Below are 13,909 nucleotides of genomic sequence, written 5' to 3'. Positions count from 1 at the left end.
AACATATGGCCCTCCAGCTGCAGTGGAACTACACATCCCAGCATGCCCAGGCTGCCACAGCTTTTCATGCCGTAAGAGCAAAACTGTGAGAAGGCAGGCTGGGGGGTGTAGTCCCACAGCTGCTAGAGGGCTGCATGTGGAATACTCGTGGTCTAAAGGAACATGGGGCCTGATTCAGAGCCGCTCGTAAGCGGCCGCTCGTTCGTTCTGACCGATGTTCGCACATCTGCGCATACGTACGGATTGTAATACGCATGCGCGAACCAGTCAGTGCGGCCAAAAATCGTTTGTTCGCTACATAGCGAATGCCTGCTATTTTGAGTGACAGGAGGAGGCGTATGTGGGTGGTAACAGGGGAAGGTGCTTGAAAACGGGGGGGTGGAATTAGATCGCAGGCGTGCTTAAAGGTCAAAACGGGCGTTTTAAGGGAGTGCATAATTAATACAGCAGCGTCATTGACCACGTCACTTGGTTTTTTTTAACCCCGAACTGCTCGCAAAATAGCGGTTGAAAAAACTAGCCACAAGAATAGCGAGCAGTTCATACGCTGTTCGATGTGCTCTATTAATCTAATAAATAGCGGACATGACGTAGGATGCGAGCAGCCAGGGGGAGTATTTTTCAAAATTACAACCGCAAGTTTTGCTCGCTCGTTCAGACTTAGAGGCGTGAACAGACCGCAATTAGCGAACGGTTCATTTGAATAGCCACCCCTTGTTTTAGAACGAACAACCGTAAATAGCGAGCGGCTCTGAATCAGGCCCATGGTTTGGTACAGAAATTGTAGCTAGACATCTGCCCATTATATATAATGCAGCTCTGAGGTGATTATAAAGAGGGCCAAAAGAAGAATTCTGCTTCTAAATAGGAGGATTGGTAGTCATTCATCTAAGGACCTGCTGACTTGGGTCCTGATTCTGAGTCAGACACAGTTGTGTCCCTGTCTGTGACTTTATGCTAATGATGCTACAGGGTCCTTCCCTGGTGTACTTTCCTGCATCCAAATGTACAAGGACTGAGACTCCCACTTTCAGCGTCTATAGATGCCGAATTACCGCCTGGTGCGATTCCGCATGGAACGCAGCTGCGAAAATATGCTAAAGCTTCCAAAGCTTGCCCGAGCATAGGGATGCCCACTGCTGCCTTCTCATATCTGTCCAATGTCGCTCTCCTGTGTAAACATCGGTAACATCAACACACATCGGGCAGCCACGCAGCATGTAAGGCAAGTCTGACCAGCCGCACTCACCGCAGCTCTCCTAACACACAGAGATCATTCATGCTGCAAATGCAATCGCAATGGCTACTTTATGCACGCCCATGAAATGGCGTTTAAACGGCCAGACACTCCTGCATTTGCCTTACCACCCTGTTACCTCCCCCCAAACGCTGACTAACGGTCACTAACTTTGCGGATAAATCATCTGTGCGAACGATAGCTTGATGTGAAAATATCAGCATTGTGTCCGCTGCTGAATCAGGCCTTGTGTACGCAAACCGTTCAGCGACACTCCCATAAGACTCCCATAAGACAGACCATCTCCGTGCTTCTGAGGAGCCACCTCCCTGTCACCACCCAGGATCTCTCAATACATTTTCAATATACTGTTCCATGCATGTAATATGAAAGATAACCTAGCACCTACCGAGTCACCTGTAGTGAATTAAAGCACTATTCCAGCAGCAACACGTGGAGAATGCCAATCTTCACACACAAGAAATATAGCAAAACAATTGTGTGCTGTGGCGCTCAGATCATAAAACATTAAAACATACTGATATTCAATATATAAATCAATACATTTATTAAAACATGATTCTAGAAACTATTTTAAAGCTCTTGAGAGTACATACATACATGAAAGATATATATCATACAGTCACAGAATAATAGAGTAACTGCAATCCTTAATCTAAAAGCGAGCCAGGGAGTATAAACTTGCAATATGATACTTCTATAACAAAAGTAGCATGCTTTGTATATAGATGTAGCAATGTTCTCAAATAATAAATCAATCTTAGAAGCACAGGTGCTTGGATAATCAGCCTTTAGTTAGTCCTCCATAACGAGTAGAGAAATATAGGTACTTCCTCATCTTTGCGCCCCCCTGCTGGAGGCGCTGGTTACGCTACTTATGTATCCTCACTAGTCAGTGAAGATATGGAAGTAGCGTAAACATGAGGAAATACCATTTGGCCCCTTGTGGGCTCGCTTCGCTCGCCACGCTGAGGGCACGGTGGCTTGCTTCACTCGCTACATGGATATATTCCCCCCTCCATGCCCACTTGGATGGTAGGGAATGATGTTGGACACTGGCTGATCTTTACGCTACTTACGTGTCTTCACTGACTACTGAAGGTACGTAAGTAGCGTAACCAGCGCCTCCAGCAGGGGGCCGCAAAGATGAGGAAGTACCGAAATATATTATCTGATTGCTTTAGGTATGTGGATATATGACAATAGTCTGGTTTGTTAAAGCTCTATAAGGGGTATCAAAAATGCATCTGCTTCTTGAGAAAGCCGTTTAATACAGAGAAACGCGTTGAGAATTACAGGTGCCGATCATCACTAGCACCGCGCTGAAATTGCCTTCTGTGTCCGGTTAAGGAAGACTCACTTTGGCTCACGATTAGCTGTTTACAAACTATCCCTCTGGATGGCCAGTGTGGCCTAGCTCACTGTGGCAATCCCTTATTGCGTATTGATTATCGGCTGGGGTGCCCAGGACGGACAGGAGCTTTGTCTGCCTATTATGTTTTAATGTTTGATGTTCTGAGCGCCACATCACACCATATGCTATACTCCATACATGTGTCTGAAATAGCAACTGCGACTCTGTACGAACACAATTGGGATGCAAGCACGGTGCAAACCTAATGCTCAATCGCTCAACTATGTCCGACATTGACATAGCATGTGACTCAGCATCAGGCTCTTGATTCCACTATTAAACACATGGAAAAAGCTGAATCAGTTTATAGCTCAAAAATCCCTTTCACATGACCAATCCCTATTAAATGAGTTTTGAAACTGAGCTCCTATTTTATATACAAAAGTCCATATTTAACTAAAAAAAAAAACTAAGACCAAAAAGAAAAATCTAGAAGAAACTGCATGGTGTAATCTCTTACATATTTGCGCAATGCAAATACACACGCGCGTGCACACACACACACAGTATATATTGCTAAAGGTCAGCCTTGTGTGTAATTAAAATGTGGTTATAAATAGAGCTGACTAAAAGCAGTTTTATGTAAAAGCAGCATATAAAAAGCAAATAAATTTAACCTCCAACTTTATGTTCAATTCCGATTACCTTACTTTTGGTAAGCAGAACTGGCACTGCGGGATGAACCGAATGTACTATTGGACTCTTTTGGACATTTTGAAATATGTTTTCAGAAATATTATGGGACCAGTTTTTCAAACTACTTGAGCAATCTGCTGTAATGTAAATACTGATTTAAACTGGATTTATATTCCCCGACTAACCTCAAATACGCTTAGATGATTTTAAAATATAGGAATAAACTATTGCAGTAACTAAGACTATTCTCTAACCCCAGGTACAAAAACGTATATTAATTGAACTTTTTATACATATATGTCTATAGAAATTTTTTTTATTTAAAATACCTCAAAGCCACACACATTATATATATATATATATATATATATATATACATATACATACATACATACATACACACACACACACCTAGTGCTAGCGTCAATGAAATGCATGATTCACATTCCTGCACATGTGCATCTATTATTCTCTAGCCTGTAAAATTGCATTAATGAATCACATGTAATAACTCATCAGTACTATTAAAGGTAGCAGTGATTGGTGTTTTACCGGTCTTGTAGAAATTAGATTTCTTAGTAGTAGTTTAATACTTAAATTTTGCTGTAACCAGGGAGCTATTTTATAGAGTACTCAATAATTGCCGAGAACAATTAACTACTTAACACTGACTGATCTTGGCTATGCATTTGTATAATCATTTATACAGATTAAATCACACATCTTTATTTATGTTAATACATTATTGTTGTCTACACAGACTCAAGGAGACCAAACAATGTTTTCACTTTATAAGGTTGCTGATGTCCTGCTGCTTGTGTTATGCAGCTATGTGTATAAACCATGTCCTTGTCCTACATTGTTTTGAATTACTATTACTGTTTTTCTTGTGTGCTCATTTATGTACTGTGTAAGGCGCTGCGGAACCTTTGTGGCGCCATATAAATAAAGGATAATAATAATAATAAATCCAATCTTTTATACACTGGATAACTACACAAATGTTTGGTGAGCGCATATACTAATCTCACAGCTGGTTTATTGGCAAGGCAACATAGCTGGCTATCTAGGGTCTGAGCCATCAGTGCTGAGGACCAATTATGAAATTAAGAGCTGACTGGTGGTTCGTGGCCATCTGTCCTTGAATGTTGTCTCTAGTGATGTTCTCAAAGCCAAGTCTAATGGACATTTCTCAGTTCCTGTACTTCTCGACGCCACTGCTGCCTTGGTTACCGCTTACCATTCACTTTTATTGCATAGCCTCCATTCCAGTGGCCTCCAATATGCTGTCCTGCCCGGATTTACTTCTATTTTCTGTTTCTACTCCTGACTCAATTTCACCTCACTCTACCCTTACCTATCGGAGTCCCCAATGATCTGTCCTTATCCCTCTCTTCCCTTGGTCATTTCACCAGCTCCTTTGGCCTCCAGTATCACCTGTATTCTGCTGAGCAAATGTATTGCTTATTCCCTGACCTCTTCCCCTCCATCCTTTCTCTTGAAAGAAGAGACCAGTTTGTTTCCAGTTGTATTTCGCATATTTCATTGTGCATATCCAAACGCTTTTTTGATACAAATTCTAAAATTGAAATCATTGCCCGTGCTACAAAGACCCACATCCTAGTAGGTTAGACCTTTTCTCCAAGGATCTAAAGTACCCTCAAAACTTACCAGAAGCCTATCAGCCCTCCTAGCACCTCCAAACTCTATTCCCCACTTGGTGCTAACCTACTTGTCTCTACTCCTCTTTCACTTGAGTTTTTCTTTATAATACCGCACCCATCTCACCAGCCCTGATTCACAAGCTTATACTCATGAGCACTAACCTATGTCACAGGACTGCTACTTATCATTGATGCTTACCGCCTTGTTAATACTGCAGCTTGATCTGCAATTTTATGTTCCGTTTATACTCTGACATTATGTTGTTGATTAGTCTTTGTATAAAAATTTGTTTTGTCTAAATATGTACTATTACTTGTTGTCTGTGCATTTTTTAATATTGTTAAATGTGTTCTCTGTTGGCCTCTACATACAGTGTTAATGACCTTTTCTGGTAACTTATGCCCTCTTTTTTTGCATAGATGCTTTCCTTCCAGGGGTGTATCTAGAGATCCAAGCGCCCCTGGCAATGTAATGTACTGGTGCCCCCCTACCCCCCTTATGCAGTGCCCCCAGTAGTAATCCCCCCTATGCTGCATTGTCCCCAAGTAGTAGCCCCCGCTATACAGTGCCCGCAGTAGTAATCCCCCCTATGCTGCATTGCCCCCAGCAGTAGCCCCCCTATACAGTGCCCCCAGTAGTAATCCCCCCTATGCTGCATTGCCCCCAGTAGTAGTCCCCCCTATACAGTGCCCCCAGTAGTAGTCCCCCCTATACATTGCCCCCAGTAGTAGCCCCCCTAAACAGTGCCCCCAGTAGTAGTCCCCTATACAGTGCACCCAGTTGTAGACCCCCTATACAGTGCCCCCAGTAGTGGCCACCCCTATACAGTGCTCCCAGTAGTGGCCACCCCCAATAAATTGCCCCCAGTAGTGGTCACCCCCTATAAATTGCCCCCAGCAGTGGCCACTCCAATGCAGTAAAGTGCCCAAGTAGCGGACACCCCCTATTTCAGTGCCCCCCCCCTGTAGTGCCAGGCTTACACACACATACACACAAAGAACAAAAAAAAATTCAACTTACCTGGCCCCCGCTCCTGACGCGACCGTCGCTATCCGAGTCCCGGCACGCTCTTCTCCTGCATGGGAGAGACGTCATGACGTATGACGTCTCTCCGGTCACATGCTGCTGGGGGAGCCGGAACATGGAGCTCATGAGTGAGCGCCAGCTGGCTCCCTCTGCAGACGACGCAGCAGCAAATGAGAGTCTGCATGACTCTCATTAGCTGGCTGCTATTACAAACACACAGCCGCCACTGGCGGCTGTCTGTTTGTAAACTGTGTAGGGCAGCCCGCTCTGACTGCGGTCTGCCCTACACTTGTGGGGCAGAGGGACTTGTCCACCCCTTGGCTACTGGTGGCACTGCTGGGTGGCGCCCCCCCTTTGGTCGGCCGCCCCTGGCGAGTGCCAGCCTAGCCAATGGGTAGATACGCCCCTGTTTCCTTCTAATGCCTATTTATGACTTGCCTGCGCCTACAAATGCTTTAGTGCCTACTCGTGCCTACAGATTCTAATTAGTCACTCCCCAAGTGTTCATCACTATACCAAACTATATAAAGTTCAGCCTCTTGGACTGCCATACACTGAGAATAGATTAATCTGACACAGTATATGTTCCTGACCTCACACGTTACCCATCAAAGGACTTTTGAAATAAACATAATAAACGTGAAATGTGTTACATACTGTATACCCTGTTTTCAGATCACTGAACTTAATGCTCATTAGCTATATTTATTTATGGTCTATAGGCAACACTTGTTTAAAAATTAACTACAACAGTCAAAAAGGGTTTGACAGTAAAACCACAACAATTATATCAAAGTAACAGCATAAGTTGTGCTAAATATAATATAATATATATTTTCATCCTATAATGGCGTTTGTCTAATGCAATGGACACTCTGATTCCCCGGGTAATGCATACATGCGCACTAAGTCTCCAAGGGAGGTGCACGCACTTCTGCAATACCCCACAGCTGCTCTCAGTGTCAGAATACAAGGCCACAGAATAGAGATGTGCATCAGTGATTTAACCATCAATGATCTGTAACCATCGGTGGGCATCTCTGTTGTGGGGAATGTAAGACGATGGGCCAATCAGGGAAGAAGGCAGGTTTTAGGAGGCCCACGTGCTGTGAAAAAGTTGCCTCTACACAGTTCTCAATAGCGTAAAATGATCGGAAGCAGAAAAAAATCATCAAACATTAGTGGCATATCATTGACAGAACTGATCAGTGGTGACAGAGGACCTCATTCAGAGATATATGCACACCTGATGGTGGGGCATCTGCGCATGACCCGTACTGTACATGAGGGTCATGCGCATCGTTGCGCGCAGTGCCCTCTGAGCCACAGTCTGATTGACAGACTATTTATTTATTTATTTATTAACAGTTTCTTATATAGCGCAGCATATTCCGTTGCGCTTTACAATTGGAAACATTGATAGAACAAAACAGGGTAATAACAGACAGACATAGAGGTAAGAGGGCCCTGCTTGCAAGCTTACAATCTATAGGGACTATGGTCATTTGGTGGCGGGGTGTTCTCACGCAGACTTCCTAGCTTCGAATATGGAGCTGCAAGGGTTACTCAAATGGCTGATGATGTTGCAGAAGATCAGATGCTGCATCTTAGTATGCAGCACTAGGATCTGCAATGCTGTCAGAAAGTGTATTTTCAGACACCTCCTGCTGCATTAGTATATGTCTTTCACAGATGCAGCAGCGATGCTAAAAGCGTCCATCTCTGAACAGGCCCAGAGATTGCTCTCCCCGGGCCTACTATTGCAGTGTCTCAACACCAGTAAACACAACGAAGACATCCTGTCCTCCTGAAGCACAGAGGAAAACAGCAACTGTCAGGGGGAGGGGTTGTACACACCAAAAGTGGAATGGGGAATATGTAGCCACACAGCAGCTGCAGGCAGACAGTGTGGCGGGCTGCAGAGACAAATGCCCTACCCATGGGAGATGGTACAGTTCACACAATGGAAGACTGACATTTTCATACAACAACATGAGTCCACAACTATACATTATACATAGGCTTGTCATATCATCCCTTTAATTCAGGACACGTGAATTACACAGGTTCTGCGACTGATTAAAACCAGGTGAAATGGAGACTTGAATTAAGCCAGCCAGAGAGAATCTGTCCAATTCATGTGTCCCCCCAAATTAAAAGGCATGATATACATATGTATATATACTGTAGCAAAGACTCTATACTACACCACAGCAATAAAATTATGCACACACAGGTCCCCTTAACACCCCAAGGACCTACTTTCAGTTCTCCCGTAACCCAAACCCTGTCATGAATGAGAGGTCACTTGGGGCCACACTCCATAGGAATGAATGAGCTCGAGCTGATTGGTCATGGCGTGGGAACTGCCGCAGGTTATTTGGGTGGATTGCCCGTTGTTTTACTGTCAGTTTGTGGTTGGTATGCTAACTGACTCTTAGTAAATTTCAGTCTGTTTTGCCTTTAGTAGATGGTTGGATTGGAAAAACCACCAAAATGTTAACTCAACCCTTAGTACATTTACCCCAACAGTATGACTCCTTTAGTCTGGTTATCTATTAAGAAAAGTGCCTTGTTAGTGTTGTCTACCTCTTGCCCCATGCACTGCTTGCAGCTGGGCTTCTTCTATTGATCCGAACCTTCACCTGCGGCCCTCAGCTCTTTTATGCTTTACAGTTACATTTGTTATAGCTTGTAACATTTCTTTAAATATCTGCTGACATATTATAGAAGATGGGTATTTTTTTTTTTTTACTTAAATATATTGTTTTAATTCATTAGAGAGATTAAGGGAATTGTCCCATTGAAAGTTAGAGGGATACACGTGTGGCCCCTGAAGTGTATTAACATGTCTATCACTAACTCAGCCCTATGGAATGAAACCGCTCCTGAGCAAAATAAGCTTGCATGAACAAACAATTTAGACCATGTATAAAATTTAATTATACCATAAATTTGTTTAAATAATTACATTAAGACGCAAACTAAAAACTCACCTGTCACTAAAGCAAATAAGAATATCAGAAAACTTACATTATGTTTGATTAAATCATTCGCTCTGTATTATTAATATATTTATATTACTGCCGTGCTAAAATGTCAATTATTTTGGGTACCTGTCCAACTAACAACAATCTCAAGTTACAGCAGTATCAGTATCAAGCACAATTCTATCAACAGAGTAAACGAAGGATGCAGGGTGCTTAGCACCAGGGAGCGGTAGCTCTTGTGGGCAGGAAATTCCGAAGAGTTACAAAAGGTGTGTTTAGACTGTAAGCTCACCAGGGCAAACACTTTCTTCTTTGTGCGAATTTCCTTTTTATTTATATACTCTTTCTTTGTTGGGTTCAGCATAAATTTAGTGTTGCTAAATACATATTTACACCTAATTGTAAATATGGGTGTATTTGTGTACATCACTATAGAAAGAACTCAAACATATCAGTCTGTGTATACAAACCCCAGTCTTTGCTAATATGGTGTGAGTGGATAAGCGTATCCCTGGGATTTTCTTTCTAGTCACTTTGGAAATGTTAGTTCCAGACAGCACTATTCTCATTTTCTAACATGTGGACAGTTGGTCTGCATAGTTTTATAGCATGGTCTGTTAGCAGCAAGAAGACAAATCACTCTCCTGCTAAGTGTGGCTCTGGCGATCATCACCTGACATTGCATCAGACACATGTCCTGCCATTCCTTACCACAACAATTGAATTTAGTGTTTCCCATTCTCAGTATGAAGCTAAACAGCCATACACATACAACAGTCCAATCAGGAGACCTCTCGAGATACATTCACTACCAAAAGTGTACTGGATTTCTTATTAAAAAAAATGGTGCACAGGTGATCCTGCGCTGTATCATAAAACAAATCTAATATGCTGTAAAAAGTGCAGCACTTCATTTATTGATTTTTTTTTTCTTTAAACTAGGTTAACAACCAACATTTATTTGCAGTCAAAATGACACACTTCATCACTTCTTTTGACTGATGGAGTGTGTAAACCCCAAGAAACTGAGTTGCAGGAGTATGTGCCACCTCAGGGAGCCCTTCCCTATAGCAGTGCTTCTACAGAATAAATGCTGCTTACAGCAAAGAGCGGCATGGCCTGTGTTTTGAATGTAGAAGTTTATCTAGGATTGGTGTGTCAGTCTCTGACAGATAATTATGTTTGAGGTTCAGTAGCATCATGTAAGACCCATATCATTAGGTCTCACATGGACATACAATTTAAGAAAAAAAAACCTAAAACAAAATATTGGAACAAAGAACGACAAGTAAGTACTTACACACTAGCATGTGGCTTCTTCTTGGAAAAATCACATGCAAGTCCCAAATCTGATATCCTCACATGTCCATGCTCATCTAGAAGAATATTTGCTGGCTGAAAATATAATGAATGGAGAGAATATAATAAATTCTCACAGTTACTCACACATCCCCACAACTTAAATTGTAGGTACATTTGTAATGGAATCGGTATGAAATACCGCCGGCCGCATGGCCGGGGGTTCGATTCCAGGCAGCGCCTGGCCGACAAAAGCAGAGTTCCCGGCAGCGGAAGCCCGACAGTGCTGGAAATCCCGATCGTCGCTAAGGTAAGTACTTACTAACCTAACCCCCTAACCCTCCTTAGGGGTGCCTAACCCTAACCTCCCCCCAAGTGCCTAACCCTAATCCCCCCCTCTAAGTGCCTAACCCCCCTTCCCCGCTGCCTAAACCCAAGTCCCCCGGGGGGGTGCCTAACCCTAAGTCTCCTCCGGGGGTGCCTAACGCTAACCCTCCCTCCCCCTAGCCTAACCCTAACCCTCCCGGGGGAGTGCCTAACCCTAAGTCCCCCCGGGTGCCCTAAACCTAACCCTCCCCCCCTGCGGCTGTCCGCTCGCGGCGCCCGGCATCCCTTCGATCGGGATGCCGGGCTCCTATCTCCCGGCGTCGGGGAAATTACAGGCGTCTAGATATAGACACCCGGCATTTCACCCTCGCCGGGATATGACATTCGGGAAGCCGGCTGCCGGTATTAAGGCAGCCGGTTTCCCAATTGTATACCTTTGTAATACCATAACTTGTGAAGCAAGACTTGGCTGTAAATATACCACTAATATATTGCTGTAAATATCGACAAAAGTCAGTGCTACTCTGTGAAAAACTAAATGGAGTTTTAATACCTAGAGAATATAGGTCAGTATGATCGTACATTATTCCAAATCTACTCTCAAACACATTTTAGTCAGCGGTTACAGCATACTTGCCTACTTTTGAAAAAGCATTTCAGGGAGACTGAAAGCAACACCTATGAGCGTGGCAGTAAAGTGGGCGTGTACTGCTACATCTGAGAGGCGTGTCATAATATTGACTTACATCCAAATGTAAATGAGCCCCAATGCAATTAGTAAGATCTATTTCATGAAAAAAAACACTGATACATATCAGAAAATGCATGTAGCCATAGGGATCATTGTGTCTTATATCTTATGCAGGGAAATGATAGTAATGATCCCAATTGAATGTATATATCTCAGGTTTTTTTTTTTAATATAACAGCTTCATAATGGGGGTAAGGTACAATCAGGGAGATTGCTAGGCTCTTCATGGAGATTGCTACTACTTCAGGGAGTCTCCCTGACAATGAGGGAGAGATGGCAAGTATGGGTTACAGATGTTTCAAGTTGACAAGGAACTACATAAATGTAACAGGTGACAAAGTGTAAAGCAGGTGATATACTCTGCAATATCAGCATAATCATGGAGTTGGCTAAATACCCCAGAGTGTATGGTCCCATAAAGCACTTGGTAATATATTGATTGGATTATTGTCAGGCATGTTGGTAAATAGAGTTAGAAGGTGACTGCCATAGCCCTGTGACTGCGGTCATCTGTCCAGAGCACTAGCCGCATTAAAGCTAGAAGAGTTCTGAGCCAGTTTGCCCATGTGTGTTTGTTCTGGGTGCACGATGGGTTCAGATTGAATGTGGACAACATACAGTCAGGTGCATAAATATTGGGACATTGACAGAATTTTCATATTTTGGCCTCTATTCACCACCACAATGGCTTTGAAATGAAACAAACAAGATGTGCTTTAACTGCAGACTTTCAGATTTAATTTGAGGGTTATTACATCCAAATCAGGTGAACGGTGTAGGAATTACAACGGTTTCTATATGTGCCTCCCACTTTTTAAGGGGCCAAAAGTAATGGGACTATCAACTCAAAAGCTATTTCATGGACAGGTGTGGGCTATTCCCTCGTTATTTCATTATCAATTAAGCAGGTAAAAGGTCTGGAGTTGATTCTAGGTGTGACATTTGCATTTGGAATCAGTTACTGACGACTCTCAATATGAGATCCAAAGAGCTGTTACTATCAGTGAAGCAAGCCATCATTAGGCTGAAAAATCAAAACAAACCCATCAGAGAGATAGCAAAAACATTAGGTGTGGTCAAATCAACTGCTTGGAACATTCTTAAAAAGAAAGAACGCACAGGAGAGCTCAGCAACACCAAAAGACCCGTAAGACCACCGAAAACAACTGTGGTGGATGACAGAAGAGTTGTTTCCCTGGTGAAGAAAAACCCCTTCACAACAGTTGGCCAAATCAAGAACACTCTCCAGGAGGTAGGTGTATATGTGTCAAAGTCAACAATCAAGAGAAGACTTCACAAGAGTGAATATAGAGGGTTCACCACAAGATGTAAACCATTGGTGAGCCTCAAAAACAGGAAGACCAGATTAGAGTTTGCCAAACAACATCTAAAAAAGCCATTACAGTTCTGGACCAACATCCTATGGACAGATGAGACAAAGATCAACTTGTACCAGAGTGATGGGAAGAGAAGAGTATGGAGAAGGAAAGGAACTACTCATGATCCAAAATATACCACCTCATCAGTGAAGCATGGTGGTGGTGGTAGTGTCATGGCGTGGGCATGTATGCCTGCCGATGGAACTGGTTCACTTGTATTTATTGATGATATGATTGCTGACAAAAGCAGCAGAATGAATTTTGAAGTGTTTTGGGCAATATTATATGCTCATATTCAGTCAAATGCTTCAGAACTCATTGGACGGCGCTTCACAGTGCAGATGGACAATGACCTGAAGCATACTGCAAAAGCAACCAAAGAGTTTTTTAAGGCTAAAAAGTGGAATGCTATGCATTGGCCAAGTCAATCCCCTGACCAGAATCTGATTGAGCATGCATTTCACTTGATGAAGACAAAACTGAAGGGAAAATGCCCCAAGAACAAGCAGGAACTGAAGACATTTGCAGTAGAGGCCTGGCAGAGCATTACCATGGATGAAACCCAGCGTCTGGTGATGTCTATGCGTTCCAGACTTCAGGCTGTAATTGCCTGCAAAGGATTTGCAACAAAGTATTAAAAAGTGAAAGTTAGATTTAGGATTGTTTAGTTTGTCCCATTACTTTTGGCCCCTTAAAAAGTGGGAGGCACATATAGAAACCGTTGTAATTCCTACACCGTTCACCTGATTTGGATGTGATTACCCTAAAATTAAATCTGAAAGTCTGCAGTTAAAGCACATCTTGTTTGTTTCATTTCAAAGCCATTGTGGTGGCGAATAGAGGCCAAAATTTGAAAATTCTGTCAATGTCCAAATATTTATGCACCTGACTGTAAGTGTTCTTTTATTATGTATAAGAATAATGCTTTACTCACATCTAGGTGTCTCGTATTAATGTCTTACAATTAACAAGAAATGATTTCACTAAATTGGAGAAAATAACATTTATAAACACATTTTAATTTCTAAGCCCAAAGTAAAATTACAGGGGCGACTTGTGAAATCTACCTATTCTCTCTCATCTGCATAGAAACCGGTCAGCATTAGGAATGTGAAACGAAGAAGCGAGGAACGTGATGAGACATAAAAGGCGGATTAAGAACAA

The 13,909-nt window shown here is 42.7% G+C and overlaps 1 protein-coding gene across 2 annotated transcripts in view; it reads right to left on the bottom strand.

Annotated features, from left to right (window-relative positions):
* GRK3 (G protein-coupled receptor kinase 3) overlaps nucleotides 1–13,909 on the bottom strand; it is a 278,817-nt gene that overhangs the window by 28,380 nt on the left and 236,528 nt on the right. For both annotated transcript variants that reach the window (XM_088467892.1, XM_088467893.1), the window contains one exon: nucleotides 10,290–10,384. In XM_088467892.1, coding sequence (XP_088324018.1) covers nucleotides 10,290–10,384 — 95 coding nt within the window. The remainder of the gene's footprint in view (nucleotides 1–10,289; nucleotides 10,385–13,909) is intronic.

This window comes from Taudactylus pleione, unplaced genomic scaffold (assembly GCF_031769625.1).
Source record: "Taudactylus pleione unplaced genomic scaffold, aTauple2 ptg000078l, whole genome shotgun sequence".
NCBI classification, from domain to species: Eukaryota; Metazoa; Chordata; class Amphibia; order Anura; family Myobatrachidae; genus Taudactylus; species Taudactylus pleione.
This window is presented reverse-complemented; position numbering and strand designations above follow the sequence as displayed.